The sequence below is a fragment of the Pelodiscus sinensis genome, chromosome 6, assembly GCF_052426305.1.
Source record: "Pelodiscus sinensis isolate ZL-2025 chromosome 6, ASM5242630v1, whole genome shotgun sequence".
NCBI lineage: Eukaryota > Metazoa > Chordata > Testudines > Trionychidae > Pelodiscus > Pelodiscus sinensis.
The window spans coordinates 71215697-71240749 of NC_143057.1; the positions used below are offsets into that span (position 1 = coordinate 71215697).

General features: G+C 39.4%; 2 protein-coding genes across 6 annotated transcripts in view; one reads left to right on the forward strand and one right to left on the reverse strand.

Annotated features, from left to right (window-relative positions):
- LIX1 (limb and CNS expressed 1) overlaps positions 1-5066 on the forward strand; it is a 40171-nt gene extending 35105 nt beyond the window's left edge. Inside the window, exons 5-6 of one of the 2 annotated variants that reach the window (XM_089779313.1) lie at positions 2032-2109; positions 3505-5066. In XM_089779313.1, the coding sequence (XP_089635439.1) occupies positions 2032-2109; positions 3505-3765 (339 nt within the window). In that variant the 3' untranslated portion in view covers positions 3766-5066. Of the gene's footprint in view, positions 1-2031; positions 2110-3480 lie in introns of both variants that reach the window. The other variant, XM_089779312.1, reaches the window with a different exon arrangement.
- Positions 5067-7802: 2736 nt separating this feature from the next.
- LOC102451369 (2'-5'-oligoadenylate synthase 1-like) overlaps positions 7803-25053 on the reverse strand; it is a 28981-nt gene continuing 11730 nt past the window's right edge. For 3 of the 4 annotated variants that reach the window (XM_025188349.3, XM_075932091.2, XM_075932086.2), the window contains 6 exons: positions 22625-22815; positions 21117-21277; positions 18492-18616; positions 16118-16310; positions 11223-11432; positions 7803-8146 (listed from right to left, as the gene is read on the reverse strand). In XM_025188349.3, coding sequence (XP_025044134.3) covers positions 7990-8146; positions 11223-11432; positions 16118-16310; positions 18492-18616; positions 21117-21277; positions 22625-22815 — 1037 coding nt within the window. In that variant the 3' untranslated portion in view covers positions 7803-7989. The remainder of the gene's footprint in view (positions 8147-11222; positions 11433-16117; positions 16311-18491; positions 18617-21116; positions 21278-22624; positions 22816-25053) is intronic. The other variant, XM_089779311.1, reaches the window with a different exon arrangement.

Here is a 25053-nt window from a genome sequence, read left to right on the forward strand (position 1 = left end):
TGTGTTTTCAAATAGTCCTTTTTCCTTAAAAACATCTCTTTGCAAGACTTTTAAAACCCTTCTTTTTGCATTTTAGCTTCTGTCACACTTTTAGATGTAGTTTTCTTAATTCAAAGGAGTTGATACTACTCACCAGACTCTGGTTTGTGTGTTAAAGGCCACATACATCCTCTGTCGGGCAGGGGGGTTGTTGGCTCTCGTAATAGAGACTTGGTTAGGCCCCTTTCTAATTATTCATGAGTCAGCATATTGGGGTGGTTTTGGTTAACATTTAAATTGCAATGTCTCTTTCAAAGATCCTTCATTTCCCTTTTAGCAGGTCCTGTCACAATTTTTTTAACACCCCCTCTCTCATCTTTTGCCTGTTTTATTGAATTTAATTTTTTTTTTTAAGGGTGGGGATACTCTTCAGGCTCTAGTTTAGGTTTCCTGGCCTATACATCGAATCCTTTTGGTTTTCCTCATTAGGAAAGATGGGCCTTCCCAGGAGGGGTCAGGTGTTGGATAGGTTTAGGCCATAATATTTCTGGTATGTATTAATTTCCAGTACATCATCTCCTGTAACATTGAGGTAAAGTGGGACTCCCAGTTAAGGCGAGATTTGCAGTGAGATCATCATCTTTATCTCCATCCATCAATCTAACTCTAATGTTTACTAAGCCCAGGGCCCCAGTAATGTGTCTTCAAAGCCAATAAAAAGTGCTGTCTGCTCCCACAATAAACAGGTCTGAATGATGTTTGCTAAATATGTTCCAGGCATTAGTACGGATTTTACAGAAGTCCTTTGTATGCATCCTGGAGCTAACTCTCTCTGAGGCCTTTAGCAAGTCATTTAACCTGCCTGCTAACTTTTTCCATCTGTAAAAATGAGGCAATCACATTAGTAATAAATTGTGCACACTAATGCACAGGTCTAAAAAAATTGCTGACCTGATATATCAGGGCAAAGTTTACAAAACAAAGTTTTTAAAATTAATCTAATTTAGCTTTGTAAAAGAAACAGTATTTAGAAGTAAAATTCTCCACATGCTCTGCATGTAACGTGGGAGCCAAAGATAGGCTACTTTTCTCATATGTAGTAAATATTGAAACAGCGCCTCAAAATGAGTTCAAATGTACACAGAGTCATTTAGTTTAGCTTTTGCCCTGTTAGTTAGGTAAGCCAAGCTCCAATTTTAAATCTTTAACTGATCTATTCTTGTTTCACTATAAAAAAAACTGGTAATTTACAGTTTCCATTTCATTTTTATCTAAACAAAAGTCCTGATAATCAGTGATAATTTAATGGGGGAAAAGCATGTGCTGAAAAATTGATGTCCCACAATAGAAGTTTATTAGACACCAGTATTAACTTTGACATTGTGTTCCTCTTTTTGCCTACAACAGAAAATGTATCCTTGCTAAGTTATGTAACCCTATTGAATTCAAAGAGCTTTTGGATTATTGATAAATGTCAGTTAGTGGTGATATACTTCTGCTCCTGTTTGGTTCATATGAGAGAGTTAATTTTAATTTTAAACAATGAACAAAATTTGGTTTGGGGTGGTGCTTTCCATAGCAGTATCACAGTGTAAAGTAAATAGTTAGACTTGTAATGCAATCACTATGTAGATGAACAAAGGTATTCTACTGTGGTTTCAACAATAGTTCACACATGTTGGGACTATGAAGGGACTGAACACCATGAAGCTGGTGCTTCTTGTGGGACCCTAAGTGCTCTCTATCCTGTGAGTAAAGGCCGAGCTTTTAGAATCTAGCCCTAGAACCTGAACAATAGAGAGTGGGAATGTTGTACACTATACTGGGATTATCGCCTGTTCTCTCTGTTCTCTGTGGAATGTGTAGCTTTCAGCTAGATGGCCATATGCCTTTCATTAATGCATTACACCCTTTAATGTGATTAGAGTCAATTTTGTTTCTTTATGGCATCACTTTTAGATACCTAATCTACACTATCTTATTCAGTTTAAAAGAGCAAAGGTGATGCTTTTGAAGATTTCCATCAGTAATTAATGTGTTTTCATTCCACAGGAGCTGATGATAGTCTTTCAGCTACTGCACTGGAATGGAAGCCTTAAAGCCTTACGTGAAACAAAGTGTTCCCGTCAGGTAAGAGATTACAATCAGCTGTCACACTGTGACTGGTGTATCCAACCAGGACCTGAGATTTAGAGAAGCAAAAACAAATGTGTGCAGAGGTGACCCTTATAAAGAGATTTAGAAAAGCAGTTTCTTCTGATGACCAAATATTAGTCTGTTATGCACTGACTAAGGTGAAAGAAAACAACCTTAGGTATAACTATTCTATTAGCCTCCTTTTGTTTTAATTCTTCTTCTTCAGTTATTTAAGGTTTGTGCTTACCGTTCCCATTTTAAGTATAAATTATGTGGATGATCCATTTACATTTGGTCCTCAAGTATCTACTGGAACATATATAAATATTTTCATGGCTTTTAATTTTTTTATTAAAATAATTATTTCAACAAAACACCTTCCCTTACTGTGCCTGAACTCCAAACCCTGCAGCACCACGATAGTGAAACTGACTGTAAAAAAAACGGCCACTGAAAACTAAAGTTATTGAAAAGATCTATGCTTCTGATCTAGTGCCTAGTTCACCAATTGACACATGGAAAATTAGTTAGAAAATTTACTGGAACAAACTATAGACTAGATTTATTCTCATCTTCTGTTTTTGTAAAAATACTTGGAAGTGTATTTGCTTGAATGCGTTCATGATTACTTTTATTTTTTTTAATTCAAATATAAATGCTTCAAGATGATTCGTGAGCTGTACAGCAAATGTTATCCAAAGAGGAAAAATTCATTTTCAGACATCTCTGTTACAGTTATTTCTCAATGTACTTGCAAATATTAATTGCAGTATAAAGAGCCCTAGAAGATTTTGTATACAAATATACTTTCTAATTACTAACATTCCTTCTGGAAGCACAGGTGCCTGAGGTATTCTTAATTTCCTCTTCTAGAAAGGCAGTGTTTACTCAATGTAATGTATCGTTAAACAACTGCTATGTGTCATCTCACATGGGGTTGGATTTCACTGGTGGTTGACACAATCTCTGTGCAAGGTCTGTATATATGTTTCAGACCCTGATCTGACAAGAGTCCACAAGTTCAGAGTCAGATGTGTTTGCAGGTCATTACAAACATAGGCCTCAGTCCATACACGTGTACACACACACACACACACACACACACACGTACGTTAAGAAGTGCCTGTGAAGTTGAGTAAATGTATAGATCTTTGATATATCCTAATTTAAAATTAAGATAAATGTTAAACTTCATTAGCTTCTTTAAGATAGCAGTGTTTGAAAGATACACATTTGCTGTTCTATTCTGGAATACGTTGGCTAAAATTTCAGAACAGAAGCTGAGAAGTTCTATTAGAGCCTGTTTGACTACAAGGAGAATCATTGTTAATAACTTATTTCTATTGTGAATTTCTTGGGTAATAGGAAGTAATTTCCTATTATTCCCAGTATTCCTTAGATGAAAGGATGAGAAGTCATATGGCCCTGGACTGGATTATGAAGGAACAAGAATCTCCAGGAATTATTTCCCAAGAGCTACAAGTGGCACAGAGAGAACTGGAGGAAGCCAGGAAAGCTGGACAAGAATTACGGTTTTACAAAGAAAAGAAGGAAATACTGAGTTTAGCACTAAGCCAGATCTACAGCAACCAAATTACCCCATCCTCAAATAATGATCAAATGGACCTGGCCTTAAGTGGCTATCACTAGCACAACCCTGTTGCTCTGAAGTAGGATTATAACACTGAACTCTAATTCTTGCCAGTTAGGTCACACATGGAAGTAGCCCATAGTCACTTGCATTTGCTGTTTTGTGTATTCTCTAGAGCCGAAGAAATCACATATTTGAAAGAAAATATTTTCAACTTCAGATCTAAACAGAAGCAGTATCCCTTGGTCCATGAAGTGGTATACAAATGCTGTATTAAAGCTAACTTGAACAGAAAATTGCTGCGGAAAACTTTGGTGGCATGTTAGTGATATACAATGTTGATCAGTACAAAATCTTCCTCAGTAAGAGAAACTAGTACAAAAATAAAGGAAATATTTGGTTACAGGTTTTGTACAGATCTTCTGATTGAAAAGCTAGACATTACTAGTACCAGATGACATGAAGGAATATAGTTTATGCATAAAGGCCTGTCACACACACACACACACACACACTCTACATCACCATTCTGGTTTCCTAGTGACAAAGCAAGCAAATAGTATTGCTGTTGTCTGTGTGATTTATTTTCTCTATGTTACTGTAGGAAGATTCTTCCAATAGCATAGACTATAAAAATAGTACAGTTTAAACACAGCTATTCTGCAAAAGCCTCACTGCATGTACAACTATTTAGTACAGGTTGAGCCTCTCCAGTGCGGCACCCTCAGGAACTGACTGGACCATAGGAGGCCAATATTGTCTAGCAGTATTACCAATATTTCCAGTGCTGACTGAGCTCTGAGAAAACATTGAAGGGTAAATGAGAGCCAAATAATATCACAGAACACTCAGAGCCAGGGCTGGTATCTGTAAAACAACATGGGAAACTTGGTCACGCTCATGATAAGTGAACGTACAGCTAACTAAAATCATGCTGGACCACAGATGTTGCTGGACCAGAGAGGTTCAACCTGTAGTACAGGATTTTTGATCATATCTGTCTAATACTAGGTCTGCATTACAATCCTAATGTAAATGCAGCTCATACAGACATACCCAAGCTAATCTGGGTACCAAAGAAGTAAAGCCTTGGCAACACAGGCTTCATTGAAGCCCAGACCCTTTCAGCCCCCAATGCTCTGGTACCAGAAATATCTAAATTAAAGCTAGCTCTGAGATGTCTACTTGTACTCATTGCAGTATAGACTGACTTTCGGTGTCTTAAATTGTATATTTTCCTTGCATTTTTGCAATAAGAAAAGCCAACTTAATATCAGAGTGGATTGACTTACCATAAATTAGCTAATATAACACGCATCCAAGTATAACACACACTCATGTATTAATCGCAGTTTTTGTATGGTGTGTAAAAAATATATTAGAATACCTGCGGACGTACATAACCCGCAGAGACTTCTGCCACCTTCATAAAAGAATCTGGTTGTCTTTAATGTGGTTGCCACTTGCCAGCTATAAAGCTGCAGTATCGTAAGTATTAACATGTATTTATTTAGTAGCTTCACAGTAAGTAACCTTTTAACTTTTATTTTAATTTAGTAAACACAACAACATTGCCGCTCTTATTGAATTATTATTAAATCGAAGCTGCTGATTTTATTATGTTGATCTTGTCTTCTTGTAATAGGAGTAAAAATCAAATTGCATAAGATGCAGACCTATATACCCCACAGGGGGGAGAGGGCATGGTAGGTAAAAACATGGACAACTCGCAGGCTATATTCGCTAATTCACGGTATACTACATAAGAGGTCAGGTTTTAGAGTATTGTTAAAAGCCTTATTATAAACTAAGCTACTGGCATTTATGAGATCTGCAACTAATATGTCACCACCAAGAGCTTGATTCTATAGACCTTTTTTCCAGCAAAATCATCTGATTGGGAGTTTTCAATTCACTGATGAATTAGTGAATTGACTTACACAAGAAAAATACGAGTTTACGTTAAGAAGCACAGCTCCAATTTAGTACACCCAGTGTTATAAGAATAGGGCCATTAATACTTTTAAGGGTCACACGTTTTGATGTCGAAAAAAAGAATACTTTGGATAGTAAAATAATTAAGTAGGTGTTTTTCCAAAGTAAAGCGGAGTCCAAGAAGGTACTCACCTTGTGAAGTGAAAGAGCAAACCAGGACTTGTGCAGAAAGAATGATAGCGCTGCTGCTAGAAAACCATTCACCCTAGTGTACTGGTGATGGAAGCCCGTCAAGTAAAACAAAGTTCAGCTTCAGAGAAAAGAATCTTGACAAGATGTCAGTTGTCTTCAAGCTTTTTTAGGCAGGAACTATATCTATTCTGTTTGTACAGGGTCTAATATAGCTGGGCCTCTTCTCAGAAGGCCCCTGGGAACTACTGCAACATACTTGATAAATGAAAAAATTGAAACCTGACTCATTTGCTAAGATTTCTGGGAGAAGTTATTTAGTAAGGAGCAGTTTGTACTGGCAAGAAAAGACACTATCCATTTCTCAGTAATTCTGTTCATTTGTACTAGGAGCTTCCATAGGAGAATTAAAAAAGAAAACAGCTTCAAAAGTAGTACCTGTGATCAAAGTCTGTGCTGGGTAGCAGCAACAAGGTTTTTAAATGTTTTTCATTCTCAGTTATTTATTTGTGCCCCTGGAGAGAACCCTTAAGTGAAAACATCGCTGCTGAGAGCAGAAATCAATCTTATAGCAACACTTTGTTATATTAAGTTGAGAAACATATACCAATGCAATTAAAATTTCAGGAAGTGGAATCTTGCCAATTATGTCATTGAAACAAATACAAGATAATGGAAAACTATGAATTTTTAATTTATCTGGCTCATCAGGAGACAGACTGGGTGGCGTTCACTCTCTCTCAGAACAAATTCAACTGTAATTAACTAAGCACTAGTGTCTATATTGGCATGTGCCACTTAGGAAAAATAATCTTCATTCAGGATGTGTTTTCAAACCACAATGAATCACAGAGTACAATGATGTTTTTACAGTATCAGTGAACGACACATGCTTTATTTTATATTTGATGACAACTGTTTAAAGTCTATCCTGATATCCAAATGGATAGATAAACATCACAAACTATTAAACAACAGCTTGTAAATAGCAAAGGAATTTGGTTTTTATATTTTAAATGAAAAAAAAAAACCAGTTCTACAGGATACTTACAATGGACTGAATTTGATTTTTTTTAAATTTTAATTTCTTTCTTTCAATTATGTGAGCTGTTATCTTCACATAGATAAATTACTTCATACTAGCCCACTGCATCATCTGAGATCCAGGATTTGGTGCAAGAGTCATTTTAAATTTACTTTGATTTAACCGTCATAAAACTAACACAGCATTGTACCCAGAGGAAATTGATGCTGACTACTTTCCCACTTCAGTTTCCCTCCAGTTCTGTCTGTCTAGTTTTTTCCTCATCACTAGCCTGACCCTGGGAGATTGTTTACTCTCAAGCATCTTGTACAATCAATTCTCATACTCCATGCTGTATTTCCTATTCTTAGTAGCACTCCTGCCACAACCAGCATTCCAGCAATTCATGCAGTCTCTCCAGCTTACCTTCAGGTGAGGCTTTTGGCTGTAGTCCCAATTACTTATGTTGTACCTGTATATGAAACAGTATCTTTTCACACTGAAATGGTTAGTGCTGCCATAAAACATGCAATTGGTAAACTCTGGATACATAATTTATCTCCACTCTTCACTATATTTCCAACCTTCCCTTCATCTTATACTCAGGAGATATGTGGTTGGCAAAACTTCCAGATATTAACAATGTATTGAGAGACAGCCTATTGTAGAGTCTTCCACCATTGATCTATTGCAAATTAATGTTTCACCAGATGCTATGTAGCTATAAATAGTCATCTTAACTGTGTAACCATTCAGTTCTTTCCATGGTCCATTTTTAAGTAAACAATGCTCCAACTTTTATGGAATTCTAGCAAGCTGGTAAGGAAGGAGTTTTAGGAGCTATGAAATATTGCCCTCGTTATTCTAGTGCTTGAACTTTTACAAACAGAAGGAAGAGATGGTAAGCATAGCTTCTTCTCTCACACAGGGTTAAAATGAAGCAGATGGTTTAATTCCCTGATTAGAGCAGATTTTGTCTAGTTTATTCAGAAGAAATGACAAAGAATTTAAAGAATAAGAACAAAACTTCCTCCCCTTCTTTATTTCCATTTCTTTATATTACAATATTTCTGCCATGGTAAAGCTATTAGACAGGACTTAAGAGAAGGTATTAGCTTGGTGATGGTGGTTGTATTTACCAGCCATTTGTAAAAAGCCAGGGCTCCTTTGCTTGCACACCATTAAAAAGAGGCTTAAGGAGGCTCCGTCTTGCCACATGAGCCACTTCATCCCAAGCATTACTGTTCTTGCACATGTTAAATGTTGGGTTTGTAGGATCCAAAACAACTGGCCTGAGAGAAAAATAAGAATCAATTAAATCAATACCTAGAGGTGAGATCTAGAAATCCACAAACACACAAATGTAGCTCTGATGTAACTATATAACCAACCAAAAGCTAACCCACTGGCATTGGAAAGCAGCACTATTTGTAATAAGATGAAAAAAATCTGATGTTTCAAAAAAATGTCAGATGTATCCTGCTTGAAAGTAGAATAAAGCATGTTTTACTTTATATAGTCTATTACTACTGTATTATTGTCCTTAACAGGGACTTCTACCACTTCTCTCACACTGTCTGAGGTAATAAATTAAGCCCCCCCCCCCCAAAAGACAGATGCACTTTGTAACAACAGAAAACAAAGAAAGGGATGAACTTGATAATACACAGGCCATGAGGCAAAGCTGTAGGAGTGTGACCTTTTCATTCTTCAATCCCTTTTGATTTTAGAATCACATAGCATCACCTCTTTTTTCTGGTCATGTTACTTACTCATTTAAAAGGGACAGACACATGGGGAAATCTATGTAGCCCAGAAGTACTCTTATTCCTTGATTATTTCTTTAATGTTTTAAATGTTTCATAAGCAATAGAACTATTGATGCAGGATTGTTTGCCTGAACTTTATATTACAACTTAAACATACTCTATTCTCCTTATATTAACAAAGTATTAAGCCTTCACAGAATACAAAAAGACAGAAAATGCCAAGTTATATTTGTCTAAATGTCCTTAATTCTATCTCTGGTGTGTGTGGGGGTGTATATATACACACACATTACAATGCAGTTTTTATTATTACGTGATCACATTCTTAAATGATACAAGATATCACCATACAACTTTTTCTAAGTTTCAGAGGGGTAGCCAAGTTAGTCTGTTTTTTAATTTTTTTGCGTTACAACAAATGGTCTGGTAGCACTTTATAGACTAACAAAACATGTAGATGGTATCATGAGCTTTCGTGGGCACAGCCCACTTCTTCAGATGTCCGGAGCATTGGAGATCCAGATCTAAGAATAAATAAGGGAAGGAAAGGGGGAGGGGGATTTTGGAAGAAGATGAAGAGGACATTGGGTAAATAAGTTTCAAAGGGTTAGCTGAGCCAGTCTGTAACAGGAAAAACTTAAACAACAAATAGTCTATTAGCATCTTAAAGACTAAATAGTTAAAAGATGCAGATAAGAACCATTAATATGCATTAGGTTCTAATACCAGATTCTAATAGGAAGAGTTCTAATACCAGATTCTATACAGACATCAAGAACCATTGGCACTTTCATTGCATGGTTGGTTGATAATGGCGAGCCATCCAATATCGTGATGTAACCATTAGCGTGAGAGTTAAACTTGAGAATGAAGTGGAGTTCCAATCCTTCTCTGTGTATTTGACTTGTGGAATTGGTCTGAAACAAAGCAGCAACTTAGAGATCCCTTAATGAGTGCCCAGGAGGTTAAAGTGTTCCTCAATAGGTTTTTGTGTGTTGCCTTTTTGGATATCTGATTTGTGTCCATTAATTCTTTCCCGTACTGTCCGGTTTGTCCAATATATATTGTAGTGGGACATTGCTGGCATAGATCACATTACTGGATGTGCAGTTAAATGAATCTCTGATTTGGTGGCTGATGTGGTTCTAAAGCATTAGACCCACATAGCAGCACAGTCTTCCATCAGTGTGCCAGTCAAGCAGAGCCCATACAAGTCATTTATATGAAAGATACATAGTAATTGTACTTATGAGCAATACTACAGATTATCAAGCCAATGCAGACAGGTGGTATCCTATGACAGTAATAGTGCATGTGTAAAACTTGAAATTATAAGATGCTACACAATCTATGTATGTGACCCTTTCTAAAATGTATTCTATAACATATGAAATTGAGATTATGTAATCAAGTAATTAAAGATTAACATACATGCTAACAGCACATAATTGTTATTTATTATTTGTATGACCTTAGTACCAAGAAGTCCTAATCATGGAGCAATATGCCCTTGTGCTAGGAGATGTACAAAGAAATCTTAAACTATGTCATTTTCTGACATATGTTTAATCATGGATTCTCCATATTTTCTTAATACATCTTTTTGCAAGCAAAAAATCTATAGGAGTTTTTAAACTTATTACAACTATATATTTGTGTAATGGTAGCACCTAGGAGCCCCACTCATGATCTAGGACTACACAAACTAAGTAAAAGCATAAACAAAAAAGAGCTCTGATAGCTTGCCAGAAGTTAAATTCCATAATTTGGAACATATCTGGATCTCACAGTAATGCCCTGTCTTATACATAGGCCTAGCAGAATTCAATTTTTATATAATGTTGGCAGATACTATTTATGCTTATTTTAAGCATTTTTGTAAATTATCAACTTAAATTTCATAGTTTCATGACATTATGGAGAAAGGTTCAGACAATTATTTAATGACAAACCATGAGATTCAAAAGGTAATGAAGTTTACTTGTTAAAACACAAATTCTTAATCTCATAAGCCGAAACATAAAATGTAAATATTCTTAAATCAAACTAACTTCTCAAGGATATGTTCTTTGTCTAATTTTTTATTATCATAGGTCAACTTTTTTTTTACCATTTGTATGCAGTGAAATCAACACTTACTAACATTTACTGATAATTGGATCCTTCCAAGTCCACTTATAGGTCTTTGAAGGTCTTCCGACAGGCACACTTCTCATGACAACTGGAGTAGTAGAGTGCCTCAGGCCGGATGCACAAAGGAAGAAAATGCTTCTATCAACTAGTTACAGAAAATTCTCCCTTTAATATTTAGTCCTTTGTGTGGGCTATATACAGTGGGGTAAATTTCACTTTCTGTGTACAGTCTCTATCTATAATAGTAAAGGGAGTATCCATCTGTAAATAGGTTAATACACACAATCACTCCATAGTTTGTATCTCTCTTTAAAGAATGTTAGTCATATCTTAAGGGTATTTGCATTGCCTTCCATGAGTTATGGGGCCTCCTTTTCCCCATGATTCACTAAGGACTGAAGCAGAATTCTGCTTAATCTGTCGGATGGGTATATTTAGGACAGTGAACATTTTCCCATATAATTACCTAGTTTCCTTCTGAATCACCTTTTTGAAAATCATACAGTTTGGGCTGTAGTGTTTGTGCCAAACGATGCACATTTCTGTGTATCTAACCAGAAACTTCAGGATAGCTCTCATCCCTTGAACCAAGCTGAAACAGACTGGTTTCCCGGCCAGCTGCCAGATGAAGATTGTGATGAGCTCTACAGCATAGGAAGAAGGAAGTCTGCGAAACCTAAATACACAGAACACACACTTAGCACAGCACAAAGCGTACACAGGAAACTTACAAACAAAGTTCAAGTAAAAACAAACACTAGCAAGCAGCAAGTCATCTTTATCCTTTCATGCTCTTCATTATCCACAGTGCTCGTCACCAGCAGTGAGACCCCTCAAGTAGGCACTGAAAGGTTTATTTCAGTCTTCATAATAAAGAAAATTGATCAATAAAACGGAGAGAGCAATTTCTTGTTTAAGTTACAAATATGCCCAGATCAGGTACAGAATACCACAAAGACAAGAATATGCCATATATTCTACTGTGCAAGCTGAACCATAGATGCCAGAAGTCACAAGTCATAGCACAAGCTCTACGGCCCAATATACTCATGATACCAACAGAAGAATTGGAACTATTTGTTCCCATCACAAATGCCTCTCATTACATTGTAGCATTGGGTGGAGAGAAAGAAGGAAAGAGACAGACCCTATGCCACCAAAACAGAAATGGCTTCAGTTTAAGGCCTCAGTCATGCTCCTACTGAAGTAGAGGACAAAACTCCCATTTGACTTCACCGGTGCAAAAATCAGATTCAGGGGGAACGTCTGTTTACACTGCAATAAACCACCTGTAGTTTGCCCATGTCATCTGACTGATAGCCAGAGCCCTGTGAGCCTGAGACTATAAAATTGTAGCTCAGGCTGGCAGCCAGGCTCTGGGACCCCATAATGACCCAAACAAGAGCCCAGGCACCAGCCTGACCATGAACAGCTACACTGCAATTTTTATAGCCGCACAAGAGATGTTTTATTGCAATGGAGACATATCCAAGGAACCTTGGTACTCTTTATGGGTATGTCGACCCTGCCATTTAAGCCCAGCATTCAAATTCAACTTAAATCATTAGAGTGCCTTAGGCTTTCATCTGTTTATAAACTATGCTAATTCAGGGCTTGGATCCAGGATCTGAGGGCCCCATGGGGATGGAGGGTCAAAGTCTGAGTCAAGCCAGGATCCAAGGTCAGGGGTGGGCAATAATTTTGGAATGGGGGCCACTTTACAAATTTTGGAAGGGGGCACAGCCCAACCCAAAAGGGGCCTCAAGTGGAAGGGGCAGAATTGAGAACTACCCTGATGGGTACAGTGGCCGCATTTTTTTTTTTTAAACCAGCTGCAGCTAGTAAGAATGGTTTAATATAAATTATTAAACAGATTAAGTGTTTTAACTCTAATGTTAGTTTATCAAACTTCATTTTAAATAACGTAAAATATTATGTCCAACACAAAAGGTTTCAATGTTTTCTTTATGGCAGGGGTGGAGAACCCTTTTTGGGTCGGGGGTCACTGACCCACAAAAAAAACAGTTGGGGACCACACAAATGAGAAGCAAAAAAACTCCAATGCTCACTGATGTGGCCCCCAATTGAGACACCTCACTCCTCTGGTGCCCCAGCAACATGGGGTGAGGGGAAAGGAAGGTTCAGGACTGATGTTCAGGGCTTTCCATAGATCAGATTTACTTTTCTGGGGTTCTGGAATCAGTGGATTTTATGGACTTCCTTAGGCACTGGGGTAGGGACAAAAATTAGGGGTACAGTGCGTGAGACAGGGCTGCCAGCAATTAGAATAGAGATGGGGTGCAGGATCTGGGAGGGAGCTGGGGTGCAGAAGCAGGCTGGGAGTAGGGTAACTAGCTAGGTGGAGGGAGTAGGAACAAGGGAGGGTGCAGTGTGTGGCCAGGAGAGAGGATGCAATAACAAAGGAGGGTGTCAGAGCAAGCTGGGGTGCTGGGTTTTAGGAGGGAGGGAAGTGACGGGATTGGGGTGGGTGGTTCTGGGCATGAGGGGCTTACCTGGCTTCATGCCCCCTTTCAGCAATAGCTGCAGCCATGCTGTCCCAGATGCCCCAGAGGGAGGGTCCGCTGCCGTGGCAGCCACACAGTCTAGGGCCGGCCCTGGAGACTGAAGGCACCATGTCCACAGAGGTCAGAGGCACCGCTGCTGCGGCCGCGGCTCAGTCCCGGAGGCCAGAGGCCCCGCAACCCCAGAGGCTGGAGACACCGCTGCCATGGCCACAGGCAGGGGAAGCTGCTGCTGCAGCCACGCAGCCCCGGGCTGGCCCCGGAGGCCAAAGGTGCCGCTGCCACAGCCATGCAGTCTGGGGCTGGCCCTGGAGGCACTGCAGCCACAGGCCACCCCGGATGCACCACAGCCTAGGACCAGCCCTGGAGGTTGGAGGTACTGCTCTTGGGCCCAGCCCCAGAAGCATCATGTACCTCCAGCTTCTGGGGCCGGCCCTGAACTGCATGGCTGAGGCTCAGTCCTAACAATCCTATCTGTTTACTGCGGTGTGGACTTACCTTGTGGACTTAACCCAAAACCCAGTGAAACCAATGGTCTGGGTCCTCACTAGCTTGTATGGGCTTCAAATGAGGTACTAAAGGAGCAAGACATTCTTGAAAGGGCTAGCAGGGCTGACAGCCTGGCTGGGCCCTTGGGCAAGGTAAAGGAGGGTGGCTACTCCATGCCCCCAGAAGGGGAGGGCCTGGGGCTGAGGCTAGGCCACTCTCAGAACCACCCAGAGAGCAGTGTGTCTTCCCTCAGGGCTCCCTGGAGCATACAGCAGCAGTTCCAGGCCCTTTTGTATCACTGAGCCCTGGGAGAGCTTTCCCCCCATAGGCAGGCCTGGAGAGGGCGAATTTCTGAACAGAATGGGTGTATGTCTTGGTAATTTTGGACTTTCATACATGATTTTGTTTCTCATTATTCACAAGAGAAAATATTAGATGGCACATCTGAATCATAGAACCCATAGCAATCAAAGTACTATACTGCACATAATGCTCTTAAATGAACACATCCACTGCAAAAGTGTGACATTTATTGCAACTAATGTATTAGGAGAAATTTATTCAATGCTGGCCAAGTATCTATGATAAACAAAGTTTCTACTTCTTGCAAACATGAGGGGAAATGGATTTAACCCAATAAGCATCAGGGAGAAGAGGGCTGTCATTCTTTCATTGACCAGTATTGAACCATAGGTCTTTGCCATGTCTATAATCTATTAGCTCATCTACTCCATACAGAGTAGTATACAGAGATAAAGCAAACAGCAGCAATGTAATTCATGATTTTTTTTTCATATCACACCACTGTCACTTTCTCAGCCACATGCAAGATGCACCATCTCACACATCAGCTTTCCTCAGCATACACAACTTTCTCAGCACCACCTAAGACTAGATGCACATTCAGTACCACAGGAAGATCCTAAATGCCCTTCCCTGCACCATTGAGGACTACTGCAGCTGGCAGCAAAGGAAAGCATAAAGGCCCACTGGGGACTTCAGACCCCTGCCAGAGGAAGCAAACACACTGAATCATATTACTGCTCTAGGCAAGGGTGGCTGTTTTTTGTGAAAAAGCAGGCTAGTTGCAGCCCCCCTCACCCTCCACCCCCTTTGGTGAAATGTTTGCAGCTGGTGGTTTTTTTCCCCATGAAAAACTTGACGTGAATCTGGCCCATATGAAAACGGCTAAAGGGGAAAGAGCTGAAATCAGTGATGACTCAGCAAATTTGAAGTTCAGGATGTGTGTGACCAATCATCCCAAGAAGTGAGGATGATCGTGTTCACATCAGAAATGTGATATAACCTATGACCAAAAGGTTTTTACAAGTGCAAAGGCAGAACTGAACAAAAGGAAAGGTAAAATAAAGGAACTCACTTTTTGAAGCCTCACAATAGATTTGATTCAGATAGAGCTGTCCAGACATCAAAATCCAGATCCAACCTACCCCATACTTTGGGAAATAGCTACCCCATGTCTACACAAGCCACATGTTATTTCAAAATATTTTTTGAAGTAATGGGTGCACTATTTCGCCAGCCCAGTATACCTCGTTGCACGAGGGATAAGGGATGGCTCAAAACAGCCCATTATTTTGAAACTTGGTGCTGTGTAGATGCATCAAATTTCAAAATAAGCTATTACAAAATAGTTTCTAAATAAGATACACAATTTGCATAGCACAAATTGCATATCTTATTTCGAGTTTAGGGTGCTGTGTAGATGCACCCTAACTGATTTGCCTCAGGTCACACAGGAAGGCTAGAGCAGATCTGAAAATTGAACTAGGATCTGAGTTTGGGTCCAGAGTGTTAGCTACAAAACCATTCTTCCTTCACTTTACTTTCCAGAACGTATATTCTACCTATGCACTGTGTCATTTTTTCAGAACAGTAATTCAGAATTAATAAATAAGTAGAAATTACTTATTGGAAAAGGCTTGGCTCGGCTCACTTTTTTTCACTGGTGTGTGCCAGATTTCTACTCTATTTGGTTGGAAAGTTTTGGGAAAGGTTTGAAAAGTTCACCAAGGCAAACAGTTGTAAAAGCTGCTTGTCAGTCACACAGGTGGAGAGTCTTTTTTCCCAATCAACAGTGAGTCACTTTAATTGGGAAAAGAGAACAGCACAGCTGTTCAATATTTTTTCTTCCTCTCCATCCCCTCCCCTATCCCTGAGTGCCCTCTAGCAAGGTCACATTCTTGTTCACTTATAAAGCAGCCATTAAGAAATAGTTGAGAAGCATAATGCACACAATATGTAAAATCCATCATACAGTTCTCCCTGTTGTTCTTTCATCAAGAATATATGGACGTTAAAAGGAAAAGAGGCTCAGGTGTTATTTACATACTTGTTTTGTGCTGTTGGTTTAGCAAATGAAGTCCTGAACCAGTGCTTCACTAAACGAATCAGGTCTTTCACCCTCATGGTAGATGTCTTGATAAACTCAACCTGGTACTGCAGCAAGCACATTGAGTACATCTGGATTTCATCAGTGTCATTACAGAGATAAAGCTTGCGATAAAAGCTCTGTTTTATACCTGCTAATACCAAGAAAAGGATAAGACTGTATTCGCTAATATTTTACTTCTTTGTTTTAAATAATGAGACTTCATAACAGCTACAAAATATTGAACAAGTCCATAACATTAACAAGCCCACTTCATGTCCAGATTCAATCTATACCAAATTTGGTGATATACAAAAACATTCAAGACCCAGTAATGTTGTTAGGAGAGTATTATGTTTAACACACGTTTACACTTCCTGTGCAAGAGATTATCCAAAAACTGCTAGGTTTGCATACATGCTTGCACGCTCTCCCTCTCTATTTTCTGGTTGATCACTGTTATTTGTTCTGCATATATGTACATGGACAGACACATGCATGATTAAAATAATGCTCCCCTATTAGGAAATTCCTGACTTTGGCATCTCCATTTTAGCTCATTCCACAATCTTTAGAAAAAAGGGGATGTTATTTTAAAGTAAAAAATTGGGGACAATTTAAAAAAAATACATAAAATGTATTTTTAAATTGTACACAATTTTTGCACGATGCACACAGTTCTTTGGTCTGCATGAAAAATCAATTGTGAACAATTAGTTGTGACTGTCTATTTGCATATTTTTCATAGATTCAGAGATTCCCAGGCCAGAAGGGAACATTGTGATCTTCTACTCTGACTTCCTGTACAACAAAGCCACAGAACTTTCCCAAAATAATTCCTAGTGCATCTCTCTCAGAAAACATCCAAGCTCAATTAGGAAATTGTGAGTGATAGAAATTCCACCACAATCCTTGGTGAATTACTCCAATAGTTACTTACTCTGGTTGTTAAAAATTACACCTTATTTCCAATCTGAATTTGTCTATCTTTAACTTGCAGCCCATGGACTCTGTTATATCTTTCTCTGCTAGATAGAAGAGCCACTACTAAATATTTGTTCCCCATGTAGATACTTAGACTGCAATCAAGTCACCCCTTAACCAACTCTTTATTAAGCTAAATAGATTAAGCTCTGAGTCTGTCACTATAACACTTGCCAATCTTTCAATCATTCTCCTGACTCATCTCTGAATGGTCTCCAATTCATCAACATCCTTCTTGAATTGTGGGCACCAGAACTGGATGCAGAATTTCAGCAATGGTCACACCAATGCTAAATATAGCAGTAAAATAACTTCTGTATTCTTATGCAAGAGTCCCGTTTATGCCTTCCAAGATAACATTAATCCTTTTGGCAAACTGGGCATTCACATTCAGCCAATTATCTGCCCCCACTCCAAATCTTTTCCAGAGTCACTGTTTCCAGGGATAGAGTTCCCCATGCTGTAAGTATGGCCTATATCCTTTCTTCTTACAGGTATATAGTTACATTTTGTCATATGAAAAACACATTGCTTGTTCACAGTTTATCTGTTCAGATCACTCTGAATCAGTGTTATATAATCATATCTGATTAACACATACATGCACGTGCAGATATTGCACACTTGGCGTATGTGTACACTGCAGTTGGAAGTGTGATTGCAGCTCCTGTAGACATACCTTCCTTCACTGTGTTCACCAAAAATAGTGGCAAAGCCATATAGCACACAGGTAGCAGGAAACAGATCAGATTACAAGCCCCCAGAGGCCCTGGGCATATACCTTCATGGCAAATTTGTGCTGTGGCAGATTCATTGCTACTATTAGCTAATAAACTCATACCTCCCAACCGCAGCATAGACATACTTACGATGATTCTCATACATCTAAAATTGTTTAGAAGAGATACAAAGTGCACATAGAAATACAATAGTTACTTTATTAACTAAGTAAAGTAAGAATGGCACAAATTAAACAGTGTATCTGAACACCTAGTTTATTAGCAGATTAAAAAGTTTGATGGTTCCTGGGCTTGCGGGAAGGCGGGGAGAAGAGAAAACATGTGTATGTATGTTCTGGGAGTGGAAAGGGAAGATGCCTGGAGTTTTAAAGCGTAACAGTCATAAGCTAGTAATGAGGCAAAAGTGCTGTTTCCCCCCAAATTCTGCAGTAGACTGTAGTCTGCTGAGACTACTGCAACCATCAGAACTAAAACAGACCTAAAGCCTGCATGTCACAAGGCACAGTTGGAACATTATGCAATTTATACAACTATATGATGGGTATAAAAAGCCATAAGTGGAATGATTCCCTGATAAAGTTCCCCCCCAAAAGAAACCATTCATCCCCTACCTGTTGATGGTGTAGGCCCCAGCATGTCATAGCAAGGCATGATATCAAATGAGTGAATGTGGTGATTCCTATGGCACTTGAAACGAAACCGTAAGGATAATTGGGTCCTTTTTGCCATCATTATCCTAAAACAAGCGTTAGTTAAAAAAATATTACTAAACAGTAATACTGGGAAAAAAGAAGGGTATGAGGTTTCCAGTCCTTTCCACTATATACTAAGGATGGAGGAAGGTGGTTGGAAAGCTTCCACTCTCAGAAATAAGGGAATAAATCCAGCTGTATGTAAAAGGCCTCACAAACATCTCAGGGCTAAATTAACAATGAGTGTAAATGGATTGAATGCCACTGAAGTCAGCAAACTCATCATAATTCTTTACACGAGTTGCCCGACTGGCCCGTCACATTTATTTTATAATGTTAGAAATAAACAACTCTTAGAAATACACATACTAATGTTTATTTAAGTGCAAAACCTCATTGGAAATGAAGATTGATTTCTCAAAATAGCTGGCATTGTAAGTGGCTTTGTCACATTCTTACTTTTCACACCTGGGTGGTAAAAATAAGAGGAAATGCCAAGATGACAGAGTACACCACCTGTCCATTAACTCCCCATGGAATGCTCCTACACCAGAATCCACTTCCTAAACACCGTGATCAGCTTCAACAATGGAACCCCATAGACAGCCTAATACAAGAAACCCAGTGATCACCACCTTCATAGATCCAGTAACCATACCAAGAAATCTGTTATCTACAGCCAACCACTCTAATGCCACAGAATATGCTCTGAGGAAAAAGTCCAGATTACACATCATAACACACTCAAAACCACCTTCACCAAACAAGGACAAGAGATGATCATAGCATAAAATGGGCCACCCAAATATTCTAAAAGAACCCGTTTCATATAGAAATAAAACCTTTAACTGAACACTTCCAGATGTCACCTATCACCCTACAGTGGAACCCATAGAGGGTATTAAACAACCACCACCCATATTCGATGGGACGCCATCCTGAAAAAAAAGTTTCCTGAATCCCCTCTTCTGGCCTTCAGACAATTCCCAGCCTACCCAAGCTCACCATCAGAAACAAGGTTCCCACAGACCAGGACACTCCAGCTCAAAGTAGCACCAGTTTCTGCCAGAACAGATGTAAAATCTACACACATCTCCACTGCTACAATGAAGTCCAGTCAAGCCAAAGTCACAGCTTTCTTATCAGCGTTGTTCAAGGCACACATACCTCTGGGACACAGGGTTATTTTGCAGTCCTCAACAATGTGAGTCATAATTTGCTGTTGTCCCCACTGACATAGCGGGCTGTCTCAGACATGCAGTATGAAAGAGATGTGATTACAGGTCCCGGGACACCAGACATCACTTCATTCATTGAACAGGTATAACACAGGCAGTTGCAGTGCATGCTTCCACATTTCACCCAGTGTGCCTCAGCTCAGAACTGGAGGGGCTGCCTCTATAGGCAAAAGGGCCCTGTTTCCATAGCTATTAAAGGCTTGGCCTCTCGTTCAAGACAGCCAATAAAGATGCCAATTACTCTCCATTGTCATGGTCATTCTTGGGAAGTGAGCACCTCTCCACTGGAATCTGGACAGGGGCCACAAAACATATTTCACAAGGTTGCCAATCAGCCACATTAGCATCAAGTCCCATCTATTCGGGATGGATTCACACCACTGACCCACAAGTAAAAGCCTCTATATATTATTGTTCAACCCCTACCCAGTCCTCCATAATTCATGCACCTCAATTCTCCCCTCTCATTTGTCCTACCACAATCTCATTACTTCCTCCCCAGATGGAATATTTAGGTACAGTTTCTGGAGTGACACTACGTTGGATTAAGAATACATATAAAAACAGGTTGATCTAAAATAGGATCCCAAATGCATTTTACCAGACTTCTTATGGGAAACAAAGCCCATGTGCATTTTGGGATGGATGGGATCCCCATTAGAAAAAATATTTAGAGGACATTCTTTGGCTTTCATGCTAAAACTTAATTTATCACTGGAGATACCTGTGCACCACCTTACACAAGCCCCAAATCCCCCAGCCTAGGAATATACAGTATATACCCTGACCCTACACAGCGGTCCCCTTAAACCTAGGTCTGCTGCTCTCAGGTGCTCCCATACCCTCGTCCGTCCCATGAATCACCATGTATCATGATTAATCAAAGCACAAATATACTTCGTATTTGTTTGCACAGTAAAAAGAGCATGTTTAGTCTCTACACAAGCTCACTGGGTTGAGGGAGGAGCAAAAAGTACATCATAATATGGATGAACAGTCTGTATGCAGGTCCATCAACAGGAGGCGGAGGGGTAAATATGGTAAGTGCTCTGGTGCCTAGTGATTCTAAGGGGCTCTGGGCCCTTTAAATTACCGCCAGAGTGCTGCATGACACCGGGTGGCTCTAGGAGTGGAGGGTGGGGAAAAGATGGGAATGTGTTAGCCATATTGCCCCACCCTATAATGATTGTATACATTTTATTTTCTGTGCTGTGTGTGTGGGATAACATCTTGAGATGCTGGAGCAAGTCAAATCCTTAATACTAACTAAAACACAGAGAATACACATAGCCATTGTGATCCAAACCTGCTGGACCATGAAGATTTCTTGAGTCTTTTTCCAAGGTCATCTATAACTTCTGGCAGTTTCTTTTTGCAGTCCTCTAGATTTTCAAAGGCTTTACTAAATAGCACTACATCAATATCAGACCAGTCTTGTGTATCAGTTCCTTTTACATACGAGCCTCCCTGGTATGTAAGAGATGTCAGAAAGATGATTAGCACTCGATTTTTTTTCCCTATAAGCAGGACATTTTTGCAGTGTAGGTAAAGCAAGCATTAGACACCTTCTGTGATTTTTTTAGACTGTCTTGTCTACCTAATTGCAAGTAGGTCATAGTTTATATGTTAGTAACTGTTACTAAAGTGAGATGCAAGATGGTCCTGATCCATGGATCTCTCTCATGGGCTTTGGCTCAGGCCTTATATTAGTAAGGGGTTTCACCGTGTTATACGTACTCTAGGAATGGAGTTGGATTCAACACCTAAATCACAAAGGCAAATCAAGTTTTCTTTATTAGGTGTTGTATATGGAATTAACCCAGTTTATGCCAGTATTGACATTGTATTCAACTATATTTTAGGAATGGAGGAGAAAGGCAGCAAGAAGCTTTTTTCAAATTTGGTATCAAAACAGTTTATTTTTAATGCAGAAGTGCTTATTAGTCACTCTAGCAGATTGTTGTCTCAAAAGTGCATGAGTATCGAATGCCTTCTCTTGATTTTGTTAAATACCTTTTTAACTAGAGCATATTTATCTATACACATGTAGAGCTCTGATTGATATAATTATTGTAATTGAGCATAGGGCCCAACTAGGAAACCCATACTCATGCTAATAAGTTCATCCTCATAAATTTGATACTAAAAGCAGTGTTAAAATAAAGCAGTGGCTGTACAGCAGGTAGGGGGTGTTCATAAACATTGGGAATCTCCCACTAGTTCCTAACCCACACCAGTTTGCTACAGAAAACTGCTACTAATTTCTTAGCAAATAGGCATTAGATGGAATGGGCATGGAGGTCGAATTGCCCTCTTACGTGGTTCTTCTAGAATAAAGCTCATGTACAGTGACAGGTGGTACAGAACATTGGGACAGCTATTATTGTACAACATCAGTCTTGTGGGAATATTTAGTCTCGAGGGTTGTCACTTTAGAACCTCTGGAGAACTAAATGAGCCATAACCTGCCTTAAAAATGTGTACATCCAGATTTACACCATTAATATAATTGGTCTAAAAGAGCAATTACACCTAGAGGAAAGATTCACTTCATTATGGAAGTTTGACTCATATTGAGATGTAAGAATCTAGTGGATTTTGTCCTTTAATGCTAGTCTTTTTAAAACATCTGTATGGGGGATTCAAACCTTAATCTAAACCAAAAGGAAATTGGTGGTTTAGGAGGTACTCCCACTGGACTCTCAGAAGAGTAGAGGAGTTTGTGGTACATTTAGGCTGCAACATCTTGATTGTAGAGGGAGTGACAAAAATACTTTTTGTTGATCCGCAGTGAAGAGAGGAAATAGTGTTTACCTTGATTAGACGAGCTACTGGTAATGGGAAACATTCCTTGATCAAATTAATAATTGCCTCTATTTCTGTTGCACAGGCAATACTTGCAGGGCCTGGAATGGGTCGAAGCTTTTCTTCTATAAACCTCTCTAGTTCGGTTGGGTTTTTATAATCCACAATATTATCAGATGAAAATCCAGTGGCCATTTGAGCTGCCCAGAAAGAAAAGTCAAGTCTGATCACTAATTTGCTTGAAAAATTACTTGTTAAACAGCTCTCATTAAATGGTCATTCAAACCAAAAAAAATTCTTGTCCAGAACAGCTATGATTGTAACTATCACAATGCTATAAATTCCTTGCTTTCTTTCAATCAGATGTGGCAGGCAGCTAGTACTCAACACCCCAGGACCTACATCAATGGTGTGGTCTAAAGTAAAATATCTTTTGTATAACTCATGAAAGCCGGATGTGTTTTCTACTCCACTGACTCTAAATCTGCCTCCTTTCTTTTTATCTTCACTGCTAAAACCCTAACACATACCTTTTCTCTCTCTTCTTTAGTACAAATTCCTCAATTTCAGACTGCTTCCCCTTCCTTCAGTTTGTCCCAAATGTCACAGTTAAAATTCTCTTCCATAACCACTACATCATATCATACGATTTCTTTCTGGCCTAATCCCTAGCACTGGCCTGCCACTTCCAGCAACCTTGGAACACATTGCCTCTCCCTCAGAGAGTTTTGTCTCTCCAATAGGCCCAACATCTAGTGAAGGAAGCTATTGAGTTTCTTGCAGTAACATCCCAAGTGCAGTGAGGGCATAGGACAAGTTCCTACTGGAAGGACACATCTCCTGGTGAGAGCAAGAAAAAAAAAATGGGAAGATTGGATAACTCCCAGGAAGTCCCCAAAGGGGATTCTCTAAGGGGAGGAGACCCTATTGATTTGCTTTCCCTACTGGTGGTGTTACTGGTGTTGCTTTGATTAGATGTTGGGAGGAATTTTGTAGTGAGGTTTTCCAAACGCCTTAGAATGTCTCATCAAGAGTAAAGGACTCTGTCAAATAATCTGATGTTATCATCTACTCTTCTAGAAATTGTAAGGGAAAAGAAAGGTGAGGAGATTAGATATGATCTAGTGACAGGACCTCTTCCAGAGCCATTTAACAATTTGCAGATTTCATAGCTGGAAGTAGTGCTAGGAAAGTCTGGACTCATTCATCATTTGATCTGTTCATAGGAGGGCTTATACGACAACAAACAACAGTCTCATTGACTTGGAGAACTGCTCGTCTTTTAATTATATGACCCCCAACCAGTCAGCGTCAGCTTTTTATTTATTGGTTCACCTTAATGCTTTTGAATTGATGGAGCTTCCAACATCCTCATATTGCCAAGCCCACATGAGTGTCGTTTTCCTTTTTAGCCTTTGAACTATTTAGTCTCTTTTTAGAATAGGAAGACATGGATTTGGCCTGACACTTTCTAGGATTTGTTCCATTTCCCAGCCTCAGCAGATTCCGACAGTAGAAAGCTTTTCTTTAGTTTAGACAATTAGTTCTGCCACAGAGAGGCTTGGGATTCCATTGACACAGAAGGAGAACCAGATATGTATATCCACACCTGGGCACAGAGGTTGATACAAAGACTAGAGTGACTCACTTCCCTGCTGTGAAGGTTGATCAATGAAGGGAACTCGTTAGGAAGGTTAATAGCTTGGTTAAAGCCACCCTAAACTACTTACAAACATTAGCTGAATTGTTAGATCTTGTGTGCAGAACAGCTGTGCCTTCCTGACCCATATGGTGCTGGTTATACAACACCCTCTCCAAACCTGGGCTAGAAGTCTTCTTGGCTGCTGTGGTAAAAAGGCTCACAAAAATGTAGACTGAAAAATGAGAAAGAGGGGGTTGCTTTGAACACTGAAATATTGTGTTTGCCCAGGAGTATTCCACCCACAAAAAGCATTTGTTGGACATCAGTTATAACATTTTCATCCTCAGCATTTGTTCTGCCAAGAGAGGTATTTGTGAGTGGTTGGCTTGGTGGGATGCCAGCTAAGGAGCTGCTAGTAGTGTGACTTTTACTGGTAGGAAAATTCAAGCTAGTTTTGGCTGAGAGAGTTGGAGGTGGAGATTGTGATCTCCAAGACTAAACTGTTGTAACAAGGGGACAGCCAGAAAGACAGTTGTATCTACTGATGGAGACTTCTGGGAATTCAGCTAAGGGCTGCTCATTGGCTGCTCTTTTCTTATGAGATTTGAAGTTTTGGCTCGATGGTTGTGCCTATCACCCACGTCTTAGTAGGCCAGATGTTTGAAATGGCCTAAGGCAATGATTTTATAACTTTTGGATCAGCAAGCAGTAATTGGACCAAACAGCAGCTTGTTTTTGTGGCAGATAACCATGACAACCCTTTACTGTAAGATTTACACATTCCACTTTTCATTTA